The sequence below is a fragment of the Monosiga brevicollis genome, genomic scaffold (genome assembly GCF_000002865.3).
Source record: "Monosiga brevicollis MX1 MONBRscaffold_5 genomic scaffold, whole genome shotgun sequence".
In the NCBI taxonomy this organism is placed as follows: Eukaryota; class Choanoflagellata; order Craspedida; family Salpingoecidae; genus Monosiga; species Monosiga brevicollis.
Genome location: NW_001865042.1, coordinates 1,279,309 through 1,300,520, shown reverse-complemented (window position 1 = coordinate 1,300,520; position 21,212 = coordinate 1,279,309). Strand labels below are relative to the sequence as shown.

General features: G+C 56.0%; 4 protein-coding genes across 4 annotated transcripts; 2 read left to right on the top strand and 2 right to left on the bottom strand.

The window, feature by feature from the left end:
• Positions 1-364: 364 nt before the first annotated feature.
• On the bottom strand, positions 365-12,209 carry MONBRDRAFT_36422 (uncharacterized protein; the record flags this gene model as incomplete). Its single annotated transcript, XM_001744138.1, has 11 exons — positions 365-981; positions 1,099-1,276; positions 1,400-6,154; positions 6,254-6,361; positions 6,580-8,937; positions 9,061-9,231; positions 9,370-9,504; positions 9,647-9,895; positions 9,964-10,191; positions 10,287-10,370; positions 10,428-12,209. 11 exons carry the CDS (start codon positions 12,207-12,209, stop codon positions 707-709), a joined length of 10,323 nt encoding a protein of 3,440 aa, XP_001744190.1. The 3' UTR covers positions 365-706.
• A 114-nt stretch (positions 12,210-12,323) lies between these two features.
• On the bottom strand, positions 12,324-14,427 carry MONBRDRAFT_24010 (uncharacterized protein; the record flags this gene model as incomplete). The annotated part of the gene is made up of 2 exons (XM_001744137.1): positions 12,324-12,665; positions 12,859-14,427. Coding segments are annotated over 2 exons (1,911 nt in total), but the record flags the coding sequence as incomplete, so codon positions are not given.
• Positions 14,428-15,173: 746 nt separating this feature from the next.
• On the top strand, positions 15,174-16,710 carry MONBRDRAFT_18332 (uncharacterized protein). Its single transcript, XM_001744335.1, has 6 exons — positions 15,174-15,227; positions 15,446-15,500; positions 15,731-15,784; positions 15,890-16,043; positions 16,172-16,338; positions 16,436-16,710. Exons 1-6 carry the CDS (start codon positions 15,184-15,186, stop codon positions 16,472-16,474), a joined length of 513 nt encoding a protein of 170 aa, XP_001744387.1. The 5' UTR covers positions 15,174-15,183; the 3' UTR covers positions 16,475-16,710.
• Positions 16,711-19,895: 3,185 nt separating this feature from the next.
• On the top strand, positions 19,896-21,188 carry MONBRDRAFT_2309 (uncharacterized protein; the record flags this gene model as incomplete). Its single annotated transcript, XM_001744334.1, has 6 exons — positions 19,896-19,997; positions 20,110-20,174; positions 20,284-20,571; positions 20,709-20,835; positions 20,932-21,047; positions 21,143-21,188. Coding segments are annotated over 6 exons (744 nt in total), but the record flags the coding sequence as incomplete, so codon positions are not given.
• Positions 21,189-21,212: the final 24 nt, after the last annotated feature.

Genomic DNA, 21,212 nt, shown 5'->3' with positions numbered 1-21,212 from the left:
TTTCTCGGTGACGCGTGCGAATGGCGTGTCAAAAGGGTTGGTATGGGTTTCGTCGGGGGGTGTCTTTCTTTCCTCTCTTTTTTCTTTTTTTGAACGGGGTCGTATTGCTGGTCAAGCGACCACCCTCCTACCTTGTCTTTTTTCTTCTGTATTTCTTGGAGCTCAGGCGTCGGCGCTCCTCGCCCGCGTGCGTGTCTCGTCTCTGGCTGTCATTGTTCAGGAGGTGTTTTTTACTTTATGCACCCTGTGTGAAACCTTAACGTGCATAATAATTGATGCCCATGACACCCGTTTTCAGATGTCCCAAAGCCCGCCCCTGTTTTCCGTTTCGTAGCTTTGGATGAAAACATGCAAACGTGCCAACCAAAGTTCCATTATTGATTCATCCAGCCAAAGTGTCTGGAGTACAAGTCACACAATCGACCCAAACATAACAAGAGGCCTGAAGTAAGGCCCATTGACAAGCTGATGCGACCCAAGAGGTCAAAACCTAGCGCCACGGGCGCGCGCGCACGTGTGCTCGTGATCGAACAACAAAGACAAGAGGCTTATTTAAGGGCCAGCAACAACCCTCACCTCACCATCGCCTCACTCAAGCTCCGTGTGCAACACTTGATGACCGTCGCAAATACAAGCACCAAAAAAAACAAACAACAAAACACATCATCACAGCTACAGTATGCAGTCGGCCAGGCTTGGCATACGCTCATTCGGGCTGGCAAAGCAAGGCTGCACCCTTGGAAACCCAGTAGTCGCGTGACTGCTTGGCGGGTAGGTGCACAGCCACAACAAAGTTGGTAGAGTGGCCCGTCGTTGAGAGCACACCCGCGCGCACAGATGTCTTGTACAGCGGTGCAATGTAGTCCTCCGCTGGCGGCGTGAAGTTCTGGGCTGGCACCATGTGCATGAGGGGCAAGTAGGCCTTCATTTGTCCCGGCAATGAGTCTGCTACGCATCCTGCATCGTCGTCCCAGCGGAACGCTACTCCGAAGGTCAAGCGGGAACAAGCAGCAGTGGCGTGAGTTATCAAGACAGGCTCAAAGTCCGGCACGACATGACAAGAACAAATCAAAGGTGGGCTTGCGGAAGACCACTCACCATCCATAAACACCCCATGCACCAGCACGCCGTCCTCGACAGCCTGTGCTGCTGCTTCTTCGCCGGGGCTGTCTTGGTGAATGTACTGTTCATTATGCACCTTGAACTGGAAGCTCAGGGTATCGATGGGCAGATTGTATTTTCGCGCGTGCGTTTGCAGCGTGCCAGTCAAGAACCCCTGCAGTCACCCATTCAGACACAACAAGTACCAATTTGCGATATATGAGTCTAGGAAACCAATCAGAAACGACGCACAAGGACACGGGGCCCGCCACCTTTTTTCGAGGGACCGATCACTGACCTGAGGGAAGAAAAAGCCTGAAAGCCAGAACGACTTTGGCTTGCCCTTGGTCAGCCAATGCGAAACAAACTCCAGACGCAAACACAGATCGCGCACCCACGCGCCCAGAGGCTTGAGTGACGGATATGCCGCATTCTCCCACATCGCGGGCACTTCGTTTTTCAAAAAGCTCTTGTAGACCTCCTCTAGCTCCGCACTCATGACCACAAAGCCCTTGATGGCGCGCTTGACGTCACGCAAGCATGGCCAAAGGACCTGGAGCAATCGGTTGAAGCGATCCACTTCTTGGCGCAGCACCGTGCTCAAGGATTTGACGCGGCCCTGCGGATCCAGGTTGAAAGTGCCCTCCTTGGCCTCATCCAGATCCAGCAGTGCTGACGGCAGCTTGGCTTCAATGCTTTCGGCCAACTCATACACGACGTCGTCTGGCGTGTGGCCTGCGCCACTTGTGGACATGCGCGGCTGCACGTCCAAAATGGTGCGCAACATCACGTTGGCATCCTGCGACTGAAAGGCAATGTTGGCGTTGTCGTGCATGCCAAAAATTTCCGGGGGATCGCTAAATGGCAGCCGGTCAATGTACGCCTGCACCTCCTCCAGCGTGTCCACCGCAGGCGCAAAATACACGCCCGACTCTGAGTACTTGTAGTCTGCATCCAACGCGTTCGGGCGGAAGAAGCGCTTCAAGATGGTCGACAAGCACCGCTCATCCCAGCGATCCGTGACGCGACCGCCGTACGTGATGTCGCTGGTGATAAAGAACAGGGCGTTCCAGGGCACGTGCCCGTCGGCAAGGAAAATGCGCAGATTTTCCAGGGCACACTCACGGTCCGACGCGTTGAACTCGTAGCGAATGTTCCAACCCAGCGGACCAAACTTCTTCCGCTCCTGGATGATGGCGTGGAAGAAACACAGTCCAAAGATAAGCTTACGCCAATCTTGCCCCAGCACATGTTCCTCGAAAAAGTCGCGCTGAATGCCCGCAAAGGCGCGCCGCAGATTGGCGCGTAAGCCCTTGGGTGGTTCGTTGGTCACCTTGACGCTGTTTTGCAGCACACTCACGGGAAAGAACGTGCATGGCGCCGAGCTGAGGAACAGCCGAAAGTCTTCGTGCACGCTGGCTTTGGGATCGGCCAAATTCTTGATGACCATCTCCATGCGGGTCATCCAGGATTGGGCCAGGTGGCAATTCTGTAAGAAGACCCAATCGCCGCTGGTGACCGCCTTCTCAATCAGTTTTTCTGCAACGGGGCCCTGGCCTTGGCCCAGGGAAATGGCGTGAACGCGATCAGTGTAGTTGCGCTCCTTGGCAAAGCGCAAGAATGACGCCATGGGATCCGATCCCACGGAGAGCACGAAGATAAGCGGGACCGTCGCCGTCATGTCACGGTAGAGGGTTGCCATTTCCACTGGCGGGCTCTCGACGAAAGCGTTGCCAAACTCGGTTGTAACAAAGGCCGCCACGCCCTCCGTTACCCGGTCCATGGCCAGCGTCTTGATGAGCAGGAGCTTTTCAAAGCTCGTGAGGTGAACGTTCCAGTCCACGCGGCAAGTCACGTCCTTTGCAAACGCCCCCGCAGGGCTTGGCCGCACCGTCACGTCACCCAGAGTGACGGTCAGAGGGGCGGCGCCCGCATCTGTCGTAATGCCGGCAAAGCGCTCTGGAAACTCATGTTCAAGATCGCACAGCGCCGTCCACACGGCAGGCGCCAGCCAGTCCACGGCGGGCGCCGCAGGCCGCTCGCGCTCTGAAACCATGGCGCCCCGCAAGAAGTAATCCCACTCGTGCACAGTCACAGTGCCGGCGGTCTTGAGAACTTCGATGCAGAGCATAAAGCTGAACATCAGCTTATGGCGCTCAAAAAGACCGCGGGAAATGTTTGTAAAGATGTTGAGGGTGGCGTAGTCGATAATGTTGATCAGCCGCTTTTCCAACTCCGGGTTCTTCTCGCTGTCGGTGATGCATTGCACAAAGAGCTGCTTGAAGTATTCGAGAGAGTATTGATACATCGGGTCAATGCTCGACATATCAGCAATTACAAAGAACAGGACCGAGCCACGCAGAGCCACCGGGCGGTAGCGCTCGCGTGCCTCGGTGATGCTGGCTTCGGTGCGCTCTGCCTGTTCCAATCGCTCGCCAATGGCGGTCGAGGTCACCTTGGAGTTTTGCAAAGTATCAATCAGGCGCTCGTTGTCCAGAATGTTACCTTCCGAGTTGAAGAGAAGCTTCAAGATCTCATCCTCAATGAGCTTGAGCTGATTGCGGTCATTGTTGATTTGCACAATCAGCTTTGTGCGCTTCTCTTCCAGGTCAGGTCGCTCCAGTCGCACAACGTCTGCCAGCAGCTGGTCTTCAAGACCCAGGCGCGTGACCGTAAAGTTGATGATCGTGACCTTGATGCAAATCTCGGGCAAGTAGTGCGGGTTGGCCATCTTGCTCGTCATGTAGAAGCGAAAGTTCTTGTCGTAGTCGACATCGCTGTCGCCCAGGCGAATCAGAGTGCGGCCGCCCTGCTTGAACGTCTGCTTCAGCAGCACGGGCTCCAAGGAAGGATCCAGCGTCTCTCCGACCTCCTCCAGCAGCACAGGTTGGCCAATCCGAATGGCGTTTTCTAGCGTGCGCAAAAAGTTGGGGTCTGTCAGCTTGATGATCTGCAACCCGTTGCGAGCCTCCATCTGGCGGATCCAGCGGTTTGCTTGATCCTGGGGGTCAATCATCAAGGGCCAACGCCGCCCACAGGTCACAAGGACGGCGTTTTCGGTGGATAATTGATCGCGCGGCAAGCCTGCAGTGTTCCACTCGCGAATTTGGTACGGCGTGGACAAAACGTCGGCGAGCTGAAAGCCCTCGGACACGGGAATACCCAGCGCTTGGCACTGGGCCACCCACTTCTCCACCAGCTCCGTACGGTATGTGGACGTAAACGCCCCAAAGTAGGCCACGCAGGCCGCGGCAAGAAATACGTTGCCAACCACGTCATGCACTTGCTGGTCGTACATCTTGACCGTCTCAGCCCAACGGACCTGTTCACTACCAAGGGCCATGGTGAGCTTGTCGGCGCGCTCGAGGCGGCCCGCCGTCTGAGCCTTTTGTCGTTCCAAGTCTTGCTTAGCATCGACGCTCTCCTTGTAGGTGCGTTGCAGCTCTGCAATCTGACCCTCAACCTCAGCGAGACGGCCCTGCTTCTCACGCAGTGCGGCCATGGTCTCGTCCAGGGCGGCCTGCGCCTCGGCCAGCTTCTGCCGTTTGGGCTCGACTGTGCGATAGACGCGGGCGTAAAGATCCATGGCGCGCACCCACATGCACATGGATGTACATGCCTTGGAGACCTTTTCAACCTTCTCTGGCACAAAGTCCTCGTTCTCAATGTAAGGCTTGAGCTTCTTGATTGTCTTGTCCGTGATCCCATCCTTGTCAAAGGTGCGCATCTGGTTCAGAATATCGCTCTCACCCAGCAGGCCCTTGGCCGTCTTCCAGTCAGCCTTACGACCGAAAAGGATGCACACCGACTCCATCACAACCTGGACCAGGGGCGGAGGAGTGGTGAAAACCTTGACCTCCTGCACGTCCTTCTTCTCCAAGGCCTCCAAAGCCTTGACTGCCGCGTCAAGTGCAGGCAGGGCTTCGTCCAAGTCGGCTTGGGCATCCGCCTTAATGGCCTCGGTCTTGTTGGCCTTTTCCTTTGCCACAGCTTCCTCCGCCTGGACGACACTGCGGACCTCATCGGCTGCGGCCTGGTCCACCTTCAGCTTCTCCATGAGCTTGGAGGTTGCCTCGGACTTTTCCTTCAGCACGGGCTCGAGCATGGTAAGCTGCTTCTGCATGTTGTCGACCAGTTCGTTGGTCTCCCCAAGCTTGTCCAAGCCCGTTTGGAAGCGGTCGCGTTGCAGCACTAGCTCTCGCTTCTTGGTGTCCAACATGCTGGTGTACAAGTTGATGAGCTCGAGGTAACTCGTCGGCGTGGTATAATACTTGCGACGCAGCTCTTCGTAGAAGCGTTCGGCCATGTCGCGTACGCTTGTGTGAATCTCGACGCACATTTGAGAAACCTTGTTCTTCAGCTCCTCTTCGCCGAGGTCCACAAACTCAAAGAAGCGACGAGACACGCCGAGAAGGGCCTCGCGGGGCCACTCGGTGAACCAGTCGATGGTGCAGCAATTGACGATGGAGGGAAACATGCGGCAGCGCGATCGGAAGGCGTCACCCACGGGGCTCATGCCCAACACAATGTGCAGCTTATCACGGACGCGGTTGATAAAGTACTGGTACACGGCATCACGGGACTCGGAAATGCCCGCGGCGCGCGCCAAAGGTCGGACTGGCTGCAAGAACTTCTCCATCTCATCGTTCTCGATCAAGTTGGGCACCTCACCAGAGTTGAGCATGTTGTTGATGTCTTCCAAAAACTCTTCCACCACAATTTGGGTATCGGTGAAGAGAAAGACGGTGTCCTGGCCCTTCGAACCCGCAAGCTCGTAGAGCTGCTTGAGATCTTCCCTAAACTCATTGTAGCCATAGCCTCGAGTGATCTCAATCTGGAAGCACTTGAAGCCGGACATGTGACACGCCATGCGTGTGAGCGATTGCTTGCCGGTTCCGCCCACACCCACAAGCAGTGCGTTGCCACGTGGCTGGCGTAGGATGCGTGCGATGCGCGTCACATGTTGGATGGCATCGCCAAAAAAGACCAGCTTCATCTCTTTGGACGAGCTCAGATTGAAGTCATCAAGGTACTCCTCAAGCACCTTGGCCACCTGAATAAATGTGCCCCCGACCCCCAAAGAAAGCGCTCAAATGAGTGCCAGGGATCACAGGCAAGCACATGAGGTCGAAAACTGGTCGGGGCAGCCTACCTTGGTCTTATCAAGCGCCTCATAGGCGCGGTCCTCCTTTGGTGCTCCAATCTTCATAAAATCGCCAAAGAGGGGTGGATTCTGCTCCATCTCCTCGACATCGATAGACTGCCACACACACGTGCACATTCATTCCCACAGGTGAGCAAAGAGGAAGAGAAGAGACACAGCCAGGCAAGCGCGCGTCAACGAGGGTTTTGAACGCAGGTGTAACGACAACTTGATACCCCCCCCCGCCCCCTTTTGAAATTCCAACACTTCCGCCCTCAACACTCCGCATATCCCATCCCCGAATCGCAACAGTTTACAACGTTGGATCAACGTACCTTGCTAAAGTGCTTTGAGCTCATCTCGGCAAGGATCTGCACAAAATAGGTCTTGTCCTCGGCATTGATGAGGCGATCGTGGAAGACACGCATCGTCTCGTGGCAGAAAAGGTCAAAGATGTGATCCACTTCACGGAAGCTGGAGGGGTCAGCTTGCAGAATGCCCTGCATGCACTTGGAAAGATCACGCAAATTGAAAACGTAGTGCGATTTGGCTGGCGTGGGCAGGAGGTCGGTGCTCATGCGGTGATAGATGCCGACAGCCGCATTCACAATGTTTTCAGCAGCACGAATAATGGGCTTGCTGAAGCCGGCCGTGGTAAAGAAACCACTGGCAATTTGCGTGAAAATACTCTTGAGCGTCTTTTCGTCTGGTGATGGAATGCTCAGCATGGCAAAGTGGCGCAGCAGGCGAGGGGTAATGGGATTGCGCCCGCCTCCAGGAGGAGCGCAGCCAGCGATCAGCGTGACATCCTGAATGTCCTTCCAAAAAAGCTTTTCACGGTCATAAAACCCGCGAAAGTCTTGAAACTGGCGCAGCAGCTCGAGGGGCGGCGAGGCACCGTACGTTTCCAGCTTGGGCATATTGACATCGTCCACAAAGATGAGAATCTTCTTGCCTGCAGGGGCTCCCAGAAGCGTCTTGCGCTTCTTCTCCAGCTTGCTCTCAATGAGAGCCTGCGTGCGCTTGCTCGTTGTTTGCGCCGAAAAGTTGACCATGACCGGAACCACCTGACCCCCACGCTCTGCCGAGTCTAAGAAGCTCTGAGCTACAACGGACTTGCCCACGCCTGTCGTACCAGTGAAGAGGACGGAACGGTCCAGGCGCGTGTACAGGCGCATGAAGGTGGCAAACTTGACTGTCGTGCTGGTAGGGACCAGCATTTCGAAAAACGGCACGTCGTCGCGGTACGTGAACGCGGGCACTTGCTTATCCCAGTTCTCGAGCATGGCGTGGCCCTCGTGTGATGCCACATAGTAGTCGTACACGCTCCCCGCGTTGGGAACACGCAGCTCTCGCACGCCCTCAAACTGTTCTCGTGCAATCGAGTCAAAGGCATCCAGGTCCTTGTCAACCAGGTTCCCACCCAAAGCCCAAACAAGTGCAAAGAAGAAGAGGTTGACAATAGTGGCGCGCTGAGCCTCGGGCACTTCTGGCGCGGCCTCTGCCGCTTCAGATACTCCTGGCGCAGGGAACAGGGCCTCATGCTCAAGCAGCAACGACTGCAAAAGGTAACACAGTGAGGCCACCTTGCCAGCCGTGACCTGCGGCATAACTTGCTTGAGATGCTTGTGCACCTCATGTAGCACGGGATCGACGTGTTCCTCGAAGAGTTCACGCAGGAGCTCGCGCAGCACCGGGTACACGGCTGGTGGCAGAGACACGAGCCAGGTGCCAAAGAAGGGGCGCCAGCCCAGTTCCAAGGGATCAACGTAGACCATGCCACAGCGCGAGACGGTGGCCGGGGAAGCGACGGCCAGGTCTTGCACCTCGAAGAGCATGTGCATGTGTGGGGTAAGCTTGATGCGCTCTGAATTGGCCAGGCAAAGCATCTTGTTGTCATCGAGCACCGTGTTCATGTTTTCGATCCACAGGGCATCGACGGGGCCGTCGCAGACGATCCAGCGGTGATCGCTGTTGGTTTCGGCCACACATTGACGCACAAGCGTGGCCATGAGACCATCGTGCCACTCGGTGGTAGCCGGGTCCACTTCACCGTACAGCTCACCCATGGAGATAGCTTTGGGGTTGAGAACATAGGTGTGCACGGGTTGATAGTCGGCGTGCTCGACGCCGGCCTCGTGCAGCTGCGTCAGCGTATCTGCCAGGACCTGGTAGCTTGTGGTTTTGCCACCACCAGTGGGGCCAACCAGCATCACACCATGACGCACCACCATGGTCTCGTATAGCTGGATGATTTTGCGGACCTGCGACTCCTCCTTCTGAAGGCCTCGCGAAACAATGCAACCCTCGATGACTTCTTGCAAGCGGCCATAATCGTGCTCGGGAAGTTCCACCCCGGGAAACAGATCGGACAAAATGGCCTTGAACAGAGCCACATCCTCGGCCAAGAACTTGGGTAGATTGGAATCACGCAGGGCTGTCAACAAAACGGTTGCTTCGCTTTGTCCAACCCGCGAGCGCTTGAGCGCACCGGCCATAACCAGCACGGACTTGACGGCTCGCATACCAAAGTCATAGTGGTCTTGCTGGGAAAGTTGCTCGGAGCACAGCTTGTACATTTGGGTCATCTTGCGAGCCAAATTGCGCGGGTCTTCGAAGCCCTCGGAAAAGAGAATCACCTCCGCAATCAGGCCGTAATCGGGTACCATCATGGCAAACGGACGGAAGAGAGCCTGCAAGTGGGCAGAGACGTTCAAATCATCAAGGGGTAGAGTCATGAGTCATGTGAGAGAGGCAGCCTTGATTGGGTGAGAGACACAAAGTCGACGGCAGCCCCAGCCGCTGTTGAGGCTGACCTTAAGGTTGTCGGGCAGCTCGGTACGACCAGCATAGCCCGGGTTCATGGTGATGAAGGCGGCACACTTGGGGATGAGACGGATCTCGCGACCCTCAAACATGAAGCGTGCAAGCTTGGCGGCTTTGGCGTTGCGAATAGTCAGCAATTGCTGAGCAATCACCGACAATACCTGTCCAAAGAGTTAAAACCCCGATCAAATGAGAGGTGGGGCATTTACCAGCAAAGCTGAAACATTTGCCATGGGGTAGCGAATGGCATCAACAGGCAAAAAAAAAAAAAAAAAATGAGAATGACCGTCAAATCTGACCTCAATATCGATACGATTAAACTCGTCAAAGCAGCACCAGGCCCCCGATTGTGCCAGACCGCTGAAAAATTTGCCCATCATCTTGTAATCCAGGCCCTCTGAGCAGTTGAAGACCACACACTGCGTGCCCACCGCCTAGCCAAGAAAAGAATAAGATAAAGTCCGCATGCGAGCGCGTCCATGACATGCCAAGTGAGCGAGAACTAGGTGTGATATGTCCAGAAAGCAAAGAAGGCCACGAGAGACCAGCCAAGAATAAAGAGAAGCAGCATCGAACCTTGGCCATGTCCTTGGTCGTCTCGGTTTTGCCCGTACCGGCGGGGCCAGCAGGGGCACCGCCCAAGTCCAATTGAAGTGCACCCATCAAGCACAGGTAGCAGCGGTCGGTCAAGGGTGTAATGACCAGGCGCATGCTTGCGCCGAGATATTCATAAGCATAGACGTAGCGCGAGTTGGACATGCGCACGACCAGATCGTCCACGTCGTCTTCCCAGTAGTAGCGTAGCTGCCGCGCCCATTCAAAGTCCTGTCAAGCATGTCGTGTGTGAGAATGCAGTGCAGCTCACCGCGGTTGTGCGTGAGCGGGTTACATACGTCGACGGAGGTTACGCCGGCCTCGCATAGGGCTGTGACGTTGTCGCGAGCATGCACATCGATGGTGATGAGAGCACCCAAAACCTTGCGAAACAGCTTCGGGATGCTTTGGCGCGCCATTGAGGCCAGTTCGGCCAGCTGAGCAATACATGTCCCTTCATATGCTTTGAGTGCTTCGGCCGGGTTCGCGGCACGAATGGCCTCTATGACGGCCTGGCACCACATAATCTAAGCAGCGGGGCAACGCAACGACGCGCGATGAGGCTGCCACCGTGAGCAAGACTCGGACACGGCTTTTTGAAAGGAACTTGGGGAAATCTTACCTGTGATACGCTGATGACCACCTGGCTTGGATGCGCTCCCACCCATTCAGGGCGCGGGCGCTTACTGTAGTCCACAATGGCTTCCTTGGTCGCCTTATAGAGCGACTTGACCATGGCTTCCTCAACGCTGCAGAGCCAAACCTCGACATTGCCGCGGGCCTTGAGGCCCTTATCAAAGCCCACGCGCTCACCCTCGGGTGAGATCATGGCCAAGATGTCATTGGCCGTTTTACCCGGTTGACCAAACTCGAGCTTTTGAATCGCATCGAAGCACTTGCGCATGTGGGGCTGCACGGCCTGAGGGTTCTTGGTCTGCGACAAAATTTCCAATAGCTCATCGTTGGAGAGGAAGAAGAAGCGGCTGAAGACCATGCGCTTGCTCTCGAGGTAGTCTTCAAGACACTTTTGAATCTCATCGAGCAGCTGATTGTTGCGCTGAAACATGGCCAGAAAACCCGGGGTGCAACCAGCACGGATGGCGTTGGGCAGCGCCGCGGTTTTTCGCATAGCCTCCTTGAAGGATTTGTCCACTTCCTGAAACATTTTAGCCTCGGCAGGCAGCTGGCGCTGGATATCGGGGGCACTGAAGATGCTCTCAAGGTAGAGCCAAGAACGCTGGCAGACAAGCCATTCCTCCAGCGTTTGAGCAAAGAGTTGCAATGAGCTCTGCCACTCATCAACGCGGGGCTTGATGGGGCCTACGTAGCGCGAGCCGGCAATGGTTGCCATGTTGACGGTGGAGTCGTCGAGGAGCACCTGGATGTCATCCAGGCCACCGAGGATAAACACGTCCTTGCTATCACGGAAGGGCACAACGGGCAGGTCCGTCGACTTCCAGGCGTCCTCGACCTTTTTGAGCATGAGCTCAAGCGAGGCCTCGGAGGATGCAGCGGCTGATACCTCGCCCAAGGCCTCCGCGTGTTGCCAAACCTCGAGCTCGTTGAGCAGACCAAGGGTGAGGGACTCGTCTTGTGGAAGGGGTGTGCCGACAATCTCGTTGATGCGTTCCCAGTGCCGAGGCATGAGGGCCGGGTTACGCAGGTCGTTGATGACAGGAAGCTTGGCTTTCATGTGATCAATGCTCAGTTGGAGTTGTGGTACCACGTCGTTGGGCGGCAGTGTCTTGTTGAGCTGGAAGGCACTCTTGGCGACGCGCGTCACCGTATTGGTCACTTCCTCCGGATCCATGGCCAGAAAGCTGGCATCGGCCCATGCTGCCTCGAGTTCTTGCCATTCTTGCACGGTATCCCACAGGGCCTTGCGGGAGCGCACCTCGGCGTGTGTTTCCTCAAGCGCGGTGAATTTGGTGACCTCAACGCGAAATTGCTTTTGGTAACTCTTGTACTGTGCTGCCTGTGCTTGCAAGGCCTCCATTTGATCGTGAAGCTGCTGAGTGACCTGCAAGATTTCGGACAGCTCCGCCTTGGCATCGAGGATGCGCTCGTCCAGGGACTGTTGGTGCACTTCAAGGACGCGCTCGCCCAGCAGGGAGATGTCCTTATCCAAGACGACACAGAACTCCTCGACGCGCTTGGAGCGCGTATCCAGGCCCTCGCGCACTGCTTCGCGAAGGCGAATAATGTTAGCCTTGGCGGTTTCAAACTCGGCTAGAGCCTCAGGGGGCGCGGGAATTTCGTAGCGATGCACAAGGTCAAACATGTCCGAGACGGTTTTAATATCCACCTCGAGACGAACAAGGAGATCTTGAACGCCATCGAGGAAGGAGATTGTGTCCACGTATTCGAGGGTTTGCGCAGGGGAGGACTCAAGACGGTGAAGCGCTTGGTGGATCTCCTCCATGAGCTTCTTGTTGCGCTTGGCGGCAATGACGGGTAGGCGATTATTCAGCACGTCGAGGCGCGTGCGGGGTACAGGCAGGAAGGTGTCACGAAGCGAGGTGCCGTCCACAGCCAGGACACCCATCTGCATCAGGGGCGCAACCGCTGCGCCGGCGGTGACCATCTTGGTGTACTTTTCCAAGGCCGCGGTGAAGTACGCCAGGTCATGATCGGTGGTGCGAAGCCAGTCGAGGTCGACGGCTGTGCTCTCGGCAAAGCGCTCCTGGATGTCCTGCAACGAGGCACGATACTCGCCGGCAGCCGCGAAGCCAAAGTCGACAGCCGCAAGCAGAGCATCAAAGCTGGCATACATGTGACGATCACCCTTGAGCATGCTCTCGAGGGCCTGTGTCTCGTCCTCCGCTTGTTCGGGGAGCATCTGGGCCCACTCGTTGATGCTCACAAAGTCACGGTGACGAGCCACGGCTTCGACACCGCACACAGCGCGCGAGAAACGGTCGAGCAACTGGCGGAGCGCCCCCTTTATGTCATCACCATCCGGGGCAAAGGTCAACCCGTCCGTGTCAAGCTCAAGTGCAACCTACGTGAAGAGAGGATTTGAATCGTACCGTGTGAGGTTGCAGTTTGCATAAAATTCAAACACAAGCACAGCAAGGTTTGAGGGTGTGGGGCGCAGATCCAGCCCGATTTGAGGCAAGAATTAAGACTGGACCAGGCAAAGGCTGGGCCACTCTGGGCTGAGCAATCCAACAGCAGGGCATCTGATTGCTGACCTTGAACATGGCACGAGGGCCTTGGCGATCAGCCTTGGCATTGTTCGCGTTTTTGCTGTTGGAAGTGGAGGTAGAAGTGGAGGTGGAGGCAGGAGCATCGGCCTTGACGCGACGCAACACGACATAGCCATCCGTGACCTGGACCAGGCCCGGGGGCAAGGGGACTCCGTCTTGACCGGGAATGGCAGGGGCGACTTCGACGGGCTCCACAGGCTTGCCCTTGCTCTTCTTTTGTTTGGCGGCGGTGGCCTCCGCGGCCTGGTGGGCGGCCTGTTCTTTAGCCGCCTGGACAGCTTCGTCGTAGGCTGCCTGGCCCTGCTCGAGTGCAACGCGGCGGATGCGGGTAGCATGATCGCTGAGGAAAACAATTGATTCCACAGCCAGCTCTTGCATGGCACTAGCCACCAGCTTGTCAATGAGGCGCAGGAAGCGCGCCAAGCGAACGCAGAGCGCCTGTTTTTGTCCTTGCTCCGTATATGACATGTCGCGATCGTCTAGAGGTACAACACAGGTGAGTAAAGATGTGGGTGCGCGGCTGAACATGTGTCGGACGAGTGAATGGTGCCAGAGACCCCGGCAGCTGCTAGTACCTGTGTAGCCAGCTTCCACAAGAACTCGTTGGCAAGCTTCGAGCGCCACAGCGGCAATGTCATCACGGAACGTCCGGAGGCGCTCGGCGACGGCCGTGACTTGTTTGTGTTGCTGAGCCACAAACTCGGAAATTGTCGGGGCTTCGGTTTCCCGAATGACAGCCAAGCGGGCTTCAACAATGTCCAGGCACATGGCCCGAACGCGAAGGAGAGCCGGCTGCAAGAAGGTGGAGAGGAGGTAAAGATGGCGCTGCAAAAATTCACCACGAGCATGTCGGCGGGCCCCAGTGATGGCCTTGCGCCAGGTGGTAAAGGCCTTCCACTGTCGGAATTGGTAAACAAGGGGCATCTGCTTGAGGCGTTTGGTCAGCGCCACGTCTTTGATGAAACGGGGTAACGAGTGAAACTCCGAGGTGGTGGCTTGCACGCAAGTGACGCCATCAGGGGAGATGGTGAAGTAGGGAAAGACATGATAAATGTCAGCAGCGGGCACAACACGCAGGTCATACATGCTGCGCTCCACCGATTCCTGCGGGGCACGCGGCAGCGCGTAGACAAATCCAATGTCTGGATGGGCCTGCACGTAAGCCAGAATGTCGTCCATTGAGGCGTCCGCGAGGGCGGCAATATGGTTGTCACCGGCATATCCCAAGTCAGACGGGGCCGCAATTTTGGCACCATCTCCAGCCGAGGGTGGCAGGGGCTTGTGCTGGCTGAATTGAACATCTGACCGCAGCTTGCCGTCATCCAGGGGAGCCAGGCGGAGGCTGCGGCCCGCGGTACGACCAGTGCCATTTTGGCGTCCAGTACTGGCGTGGTGCGCGGGTTTGGCTAGCTTGAAGCCCCCACGGCCGCTAGAGCGGTGCGGCTGAGCCTCCAAAAGGCGAGACTGGAGGTGGCGGGCAGCCGCTTCGTTGTCCCCGTCATTGCTCAAGGCGGGTAGATCATTGGCTTTCTGTGACAAATTGGGCGAGGCCATGGTACAGGGTGCACCCCGGTTGCTGGCGGGGCAACACTGTCACCAAAAGCTAATGCCAAATGTCAACTCGGACCGAAAAGGGTATGGGTAGGCCCGAGAACGCCTGAGATGTTGAAGCGGCGTATGCCGTCTGCAAGAACGATTTGAGCGCTCAATCGGTCAAATTTTCAACGACAGGACCGCAGAGCTCGTGTATTGTCCCGGCTCACGCCGTCATGACTGCACCGACCATCTACGTGACCAAAGACAAGGCGCAAGCCAAGCGAGGGGCAGGCAATGTTGTCAATGGTAAAGTTGAATGAGCCAAGCCAGCACAGGCAGTGAGAAATGACCAGCAAGCGCGCCGAGGTCCCACACGCTCACGGTTTGACACAAAGGCAGCTGATATAGCAACCAGAGCGATCCGCTGTCAAGTGCAGCAACAAAGGCGAGAAGAACCTACAGAATGCACCGTTGACTGCCCGTCACCAGCTTGCTCGGACGGAATCAGCTCAGTCCAAGATACGATCCAACCGGGCCGAACCGTCGGTCAAGTTAATCAGGGCGGCCAAGTCGTCCAGGGAGGGGGTCGGTCGCGGTGAGCGAGTCGAGCGCGGGTGATATATGAGAGAGAGAGAGAGCAAGAGAATTTCAACTTTGAGGCGTCGCTCAACTCGTCGTCAACGTCAGATACACAAACACGTTCACTTGACGTGTTTCACCTACCCATCGGCTATTTTAAGCGTATTTTTCTATAGATAGCTGAAGACGGGCACGATGGAGCGCTGGCAGCTGGATTACGCCTCAATCGCCACCGTCGCGTACGTTACGCGTTGTCTGTGTGTGTGTGTGTCTCCCTCTGTCTCTCTCTCTCTCTCTGTATCCGTGTCTGTGATCTGTGTGATATGGCAGCGCGGGTGGCATTGGGGAAAAGACCAGATATTGGGGACAAGGCGCCACGTCGGGACCTCCTGGGCACCTGCAATATGATGGAAAATATGAGTGCCACCTCACCTCACTTTGGCTCGACTCGTGACAGGTTGACGGACGACAAGCTGCAACCAGTCGGTCTGCCTGCGGGTCCCATTGCCAAGGTATGTCGTCTCTATGCACGTGGCTCGTGTCGTCGGAGGTATCGTGCATACCTTGCTGAGGCACTGGCGAGGCAAAGTCCAGTTGTGCCTCCAAACTTGGGAGAGGATCTGGTCGCACGGGGAAAAAAGATTTGAATAGGACCTGCCTTTCGCTGAGTCGCTTTGGACGGTGACGTGCGTGTGAATCATACTCACAACCGCTCGAATGCTTGTTTCTTTGGCGGAGTCAGGATGCTGACGGTGCGGGTGAGAGCGCCGCACAGCGCCATGCACTCAAGCACAAGGTTTGTGCCCCCGTGTCCCGCCCCTTGCCAGCCCAACTGGTTTTAGCACTCTAATGTCAACACTTGCGCGGCTGGGCGTGCGGATGTTGTGGACCTATCGTATAGCTGGCTTGGAAGGTGGTCGAGAAGCAGGTCTATCAATTACCCATGACGTTGTTTATGATGTACATGATGGGTTCTTCCATCACCATTTGGACATTTGGCTTTCTGGGCTACCTCATGTACAACCCCATCCGCTCCCTGTTCAGCATTAACAACGGTTCGCATTGTGTTCAGACTTGCTGCCCGTTTTTGTCCAATGGCGTTTGTCGAACCATGGATCGTGCTTTTGAGTGCGGTGGTTTGCCTGGCTCCCAACCTGACAATGCTGCTGGCTGGACCGTGCAGAGTTTAAACGTTTTGAGGACTCGGCCGAGGACAATTTTTTGGTGCACAAACTGGCGTATACCGCCGTGACTTTGGTGTACGTGGCGTTGGGGGCATGGAAGTGTTCGGGCATGGGACTTATTCCCTCGTCGCAAGCAGATTGGCTCGAATTTATGCAGATTGGCGCGGTACGCACTTTTGCTCACCCGTCTTATCCAACACCCGTACTCCCTTGGCTGCCCGTTGTCCTCATACCCTTGATCGTCTTTTCTGAATGGCCCGCAGCCTCAGGAAATTGCAGCTGGCATGATCGCCACCAATTAGTCGTGCCACCCCTTGCCGCGTGAAGGTGCCCTACACGCACAGCCCAATCCTTCCTACATCACCTTGCCTCATTTGCTTTTCCTTGGAAGGGACATGGCGCCCCACCCCTGGTTCACCACCGTTGTACTGACGGCCGGCTGGTCGATTGACCCAGGTGTTGACCCCCATTTTTGTATTCCTGTAGCGTTCTTTTTGCCCAAAAGTCTACAACAGACAAATCGATTCTAGTCATGTGCAAACACCGCCGTGTCGTCTTTTTAAGGAGCCAAGTGACTAGCCTGCCACACGAGCAAGCCATCCTCCTCATCAAAACACCCTCCCTCATCAAAACACCTCTCCTTTCTCCCGAGCGCTGCACCTGTACACGCACCAAATCTCTTTCACACTCACTTTTTTTCATTTTTGACGTTCGAATCAAATCACTTGATTTTCGATGCACACACACACACACACACACACACACATACACACACAGAAATTTTTGTTGTGGTTAAGAAGAAGCACCTGTTCTTGTGCCCCCTCCTCTCTCTCTCTCTCCCTCTCTCTGCCCTGTGCCGCTGTCCCCGTGGCTCGGTCCCTGCCTGATTGACTTGTTTTTTCACTGGGGTGGCGCTTGATTGGTGCCGTGTTTGACGCGTGTATACGACGGGTGTGGGCCAACATTCTGGTCAGGTTGCATTAGGTATGTATGTTCGGGAGCTATAGCTGCTCTGCTGACGAACCGGACGCCCCTGACACCAACGCGACACTCGACTTGGTTGGCTCGGGGCCTCAACTTAGGGCTGTGCAGGTCCCCTTGGTATTGGCCATGGCGCCTCGGGCTTTAAGCCCTTGAGCAGAACCTTTTCCTTGTGACAATTGGGACCCCTGTGCCCCTCCCTATGGCCCAGCACGATTGTCCAGGTTCTGGTTGCCGCACCGTGCGAGGTGCGCTGCCAAGCCCCTCCTGACCCCGCCCCTCCTGACCCTCCCCGCACTCAACACACATACTCCACCTCATGCTCGTTTTTGCGCACCCTCCAGCTACCCACGCCCTCAATGCTATTGCTAGACCTGGGGTGGCATTGCTGGTCGTGATCGGGCCCCATCAAGTGATAGCTCAAGATGCCACCCTCCCCACGATGACATCAACTCCCGAGCTGACCACCCTGGACGTCAACGGCACGGCCGACGCAAACCCATCCCTTTCTGACAACGTACTCTTCTACACTATCCTCTTCACCGTCATTGGCGGCCTCGTGATCACTCTCTGCGTCTTTTATTTTTTTTGCTGCTCACGCCGAGCTTTGACTCGCCGCCTGCCCGCCGCTGCTCCGCCGGGACAACATGAGCGGGTGCGTTCCATTGGCTTGCACCGCTTCAAATGTAAAGGCATCCCGGGGACCAACCTTTGCCTCTGGCTTTCTCAATACCGGTGGTTCTCTCCGTTGCTCTGTCTTGTAGCGCCTCTCTTCGCGACGTGGCACCATGGTTCCAACTCAAGGTAGCCGTCGTCGAACAGTACGTTCCTTCGGGCCACCGCATCATATCCATGCGCTCTGGTTGTTCGTCTCTTGCCCAAGCACGCGCCGCGGTAGGCTCCATGGCCCGTCACTTCATCTCTCAACGTTTCCCCTGCTGCCCCGGCTCGAACTAGGAACCGGGAGTGTTCGGACAACTGCCTCTGGCATCCTTTGAGATGGAGGGCTTCATCTGGAAGACGAAGACGCGACAGGCCTGGAAAGGATCTTTCGGGGCGTTTGGTGATATTCGGGCCGTCAGCGTGATTGCCACCCAGCCTACAAAGGAGGCCACCCACATGCTGGCTGTGGCTCGCGCCCTTCAGAGACAAGGTCATCGACACGTGCAGCAGCTTCTCAAATGGGACCGTCGAGGCATTCGCTTCGAGGATGGCGCGCAAACGCCCATCATCGACAAGGAAACAGGGCCCACTCTCTTTTTTACGCTGCACGATCCCGCCACAACGCCGTTGGTGACCTTTATCAAAACGCCCGTCGCCAAGCGCATGCGCATGGGTCAACGCGTGGCCATTCTCCAAGGCATAGCTTCAGGCCTTCACTATCTCGAACTCTCCTGCTGCGGCCTTCCCCTGGTGCAGCCAGCCACTATTGCCATGAGTGAGCGCTTTGGCCCCATCCTCACAGGCTTGGAGCATTGCCTCTCACTCACGCAGCTGCAGCAGAGTAAAACCATCAACGAGCTTGTGACGGCCGATGAGCTCTTGGATGATCGCTTGAATTTGTTAAAAACACTGCATGCTTGGGCCAATCCGCGATACTTGGCCCCAGAATGGTTCGCCGACCCTCGAGAAATCATATCTGCCGCCTGGCCCTTCAAATGCATCGGCGGTTCGGCCGTTGTGAAGCGAGGTCACGCCTTTTCCTGGGCCGCTACGGCCACCTACGTTTTGACCGGCCTGCCCCCTGCCAGCTCTGCCACCACTGCGGACTATATTCGTGCCATCCTAGCGCGCTCACTTTGGTTCGACAATCAACACGTAAGCCGTCACACGTCTTTTTGCTTGATTTTATTCATTTATGAGTTGCATCAGTGCCCACTCGCACGGCTCGTCTTGGGCTTCACAAAAGGTCCCCGGGTTTCCCCCCCATAGGAATACCCCGCGGCCCTGAAAGACCTCATCGACATGTGTCTTCAAGGGGACAGCCTTGCACGGCCGTCAATCACCATGATTTTACATCAGGTGCGTTCCCATGGCATGGCTTGATGCCTCTTGCCTGTCACGTTTGCTTTTGCCAAGCATGAATTTGCTTACGCAACAATGTGCGGTTGCCCGGGCCCTTGCTGCTGCGGCTGCCCGACTGCCCGTAGTTGGATGATCTGCTGGTGCTGGACAGCCACCTGCAGCTGTCCGAGGAGGACGGTCATATCTATTACCAACCCGTTGACGCTTTGCCTGCTGGTCAATGGAGACCCCATGCAAACAATGTTTCTCCGAGCACTGCAGACCACAGCAATGTAGCCAGCATGATGCACGACCTCGAGGAGCCTGACGACATGGGACATGGCAGCTGTCGCATCTTGGACCTGAACACTGGGCATGGCAAAGAACAGGCCGAGTGTGACCCCCTAAATGAACCCTACGAGCTGGTTGATGATGAGACCATTGCGGTGGGGTCCAACACACCCTCACTACGCGGGACTCGTGCTTCATGGTCGATACCTACCAACCTTCATGACGCCGCTGCTGAAAAAATTCGACGTCATCTGCGGGCGTTTGAGCTCAAGCCGCAAGAGCTGACCCACCGGTGCGATCGCGACAATGTCCACGGCCTGGCCTTGTTGTCCATCTTGCTTTGACTTTTGCCTTGATCTTGGTCTCACCAAATCATTGACTTTCTCCCCCTGCCCTCCTTTTTTTGCCTCTTCTTATGCGCACCGCTCTCTGCATTGCATCAGCTTTAAAATTGGTGAGGGCCAGTTTGGAGACGTTTTTAGGGCCATTCTTCGCGGGCGACCACCCACGGATGTGGCCCTTAAGAGCGTACGCAAAGATGCCACCGAGGTATGAAGGCCATGTTCTGCACACGTGCATACGCAGATGAACCGCCCTTTACCCCTTGGATTGGCGCTCTTGAACATCTCATCACAACGCGGGATGGGTTGATGTACAGGAGGAGCGCGCCGAGTTCTTGCATGAGGCTTTTGTGCTGTCCCATTTTCATCACCCCAACGTGCTCCGGTAAAAATGTGTCTTGAGATCGGGTTCTAGCCAGGCGATCTTGCCTCCTACCAAGCGGCTCTTAGTTCGTCTCACAGTCATGCCTGGTGCTTGCGTGTGTGCTCGATAGGCTCTTGGGTGTGGTTCTGCAGCACGCCCCCCTGTTGCATGCGACAGAGATGATGCAGTATGGCGACTTACACTGTGTCATACGCCGCTGTCGTGCTGACGACATTGAAGTGCGTGCTCCAGAACACGTCTTTTGGACTATGCAGATTGCTGATGGCATGAACTATCTTTCTGCAATGGGCTTTGTCCACCGCGACCTGGCTTGCCGCAACGTCTTGCTTGGCTCGGGTAATACCATCAAGATTGCCGATATGGGCCACGCACGCTTGCGCTCCAGCGAGACCTACCAGTATGTCTCGCTTGCAATACGTACATACCGGAATAGAGAGTGCCCTGACACACGATCTATCAAGTCAGGCGCTTGAGAGCCTGCCATGAGTGAGTATGAACCATGGTCAGGCAACTTAAGTGCTTGGTGTGTCGTAGTACCTTAAGCAAGCAGCGCCGGCTGCCCGTACGCTGGATGGCACCCGAAACTCTGCAAACCAATACGTTCTCCTCCGCCTCTGACGTCTATGCCTTTGGTGTCCTGGTGTATGAATTGGCCTCGGGAGTAAGTGACACCCAAATGATCAAGGCGGGATCAGATGAAGGCGCGCATTCAGGTCACCCTTGCTCAAACAGCCGCCAATGTGTTCGCTTTGCCTAGGGAGAGCTACCGTGGCTGGGGCTGTCAGCCCGAGAAGTGGTGACGGCAGTCACGGGTCATCGACGGCTAAAGTTACCCTTGACATGTGCTTCTGTTCTTCTGACACTTTGCAATCTGTATGTCAGGTCACTCCAAGATTCCTTCACTCTAGCGCACTCATGTCGTGGCCCCAGCAATGACAACCAGCACTCACCTTTGACTGATTTACTAGTTGCTGGAAATTCGAACCAAATCAACGGCCGACGTTTGCTACCATCCTTCGCGAGCTCCGACAAGCAAAC

What these genes read in the sequence shown, in the direction of transcription:
- MONBRDRAFT_18332 (XM_001744335.1), top strand. Translation starts at nt 15,184, where the DNA reads ATGGAGCGCTGGCAGCTGGATTACGCCTCAATCGCCACCGTCGC. An exon ending in GCCTCAATCGCCACCGTCGC is followed by an intron (nt 15,228 to 15,445) that starts GTACGTTACGCG and finishes GACTCGTGACAG; the next exon opens with GTTGACGGACGACAAGCTGC. An exon ending in CTGCGGGTCCCATTGCCAAG is followed by an intron (nt 15,501 to 15,730) that starts GTATGTCGTCTC and finishes TGGCGGAGTCAG; the next exon opens with GATGCTGACGGTGCGGGTGA.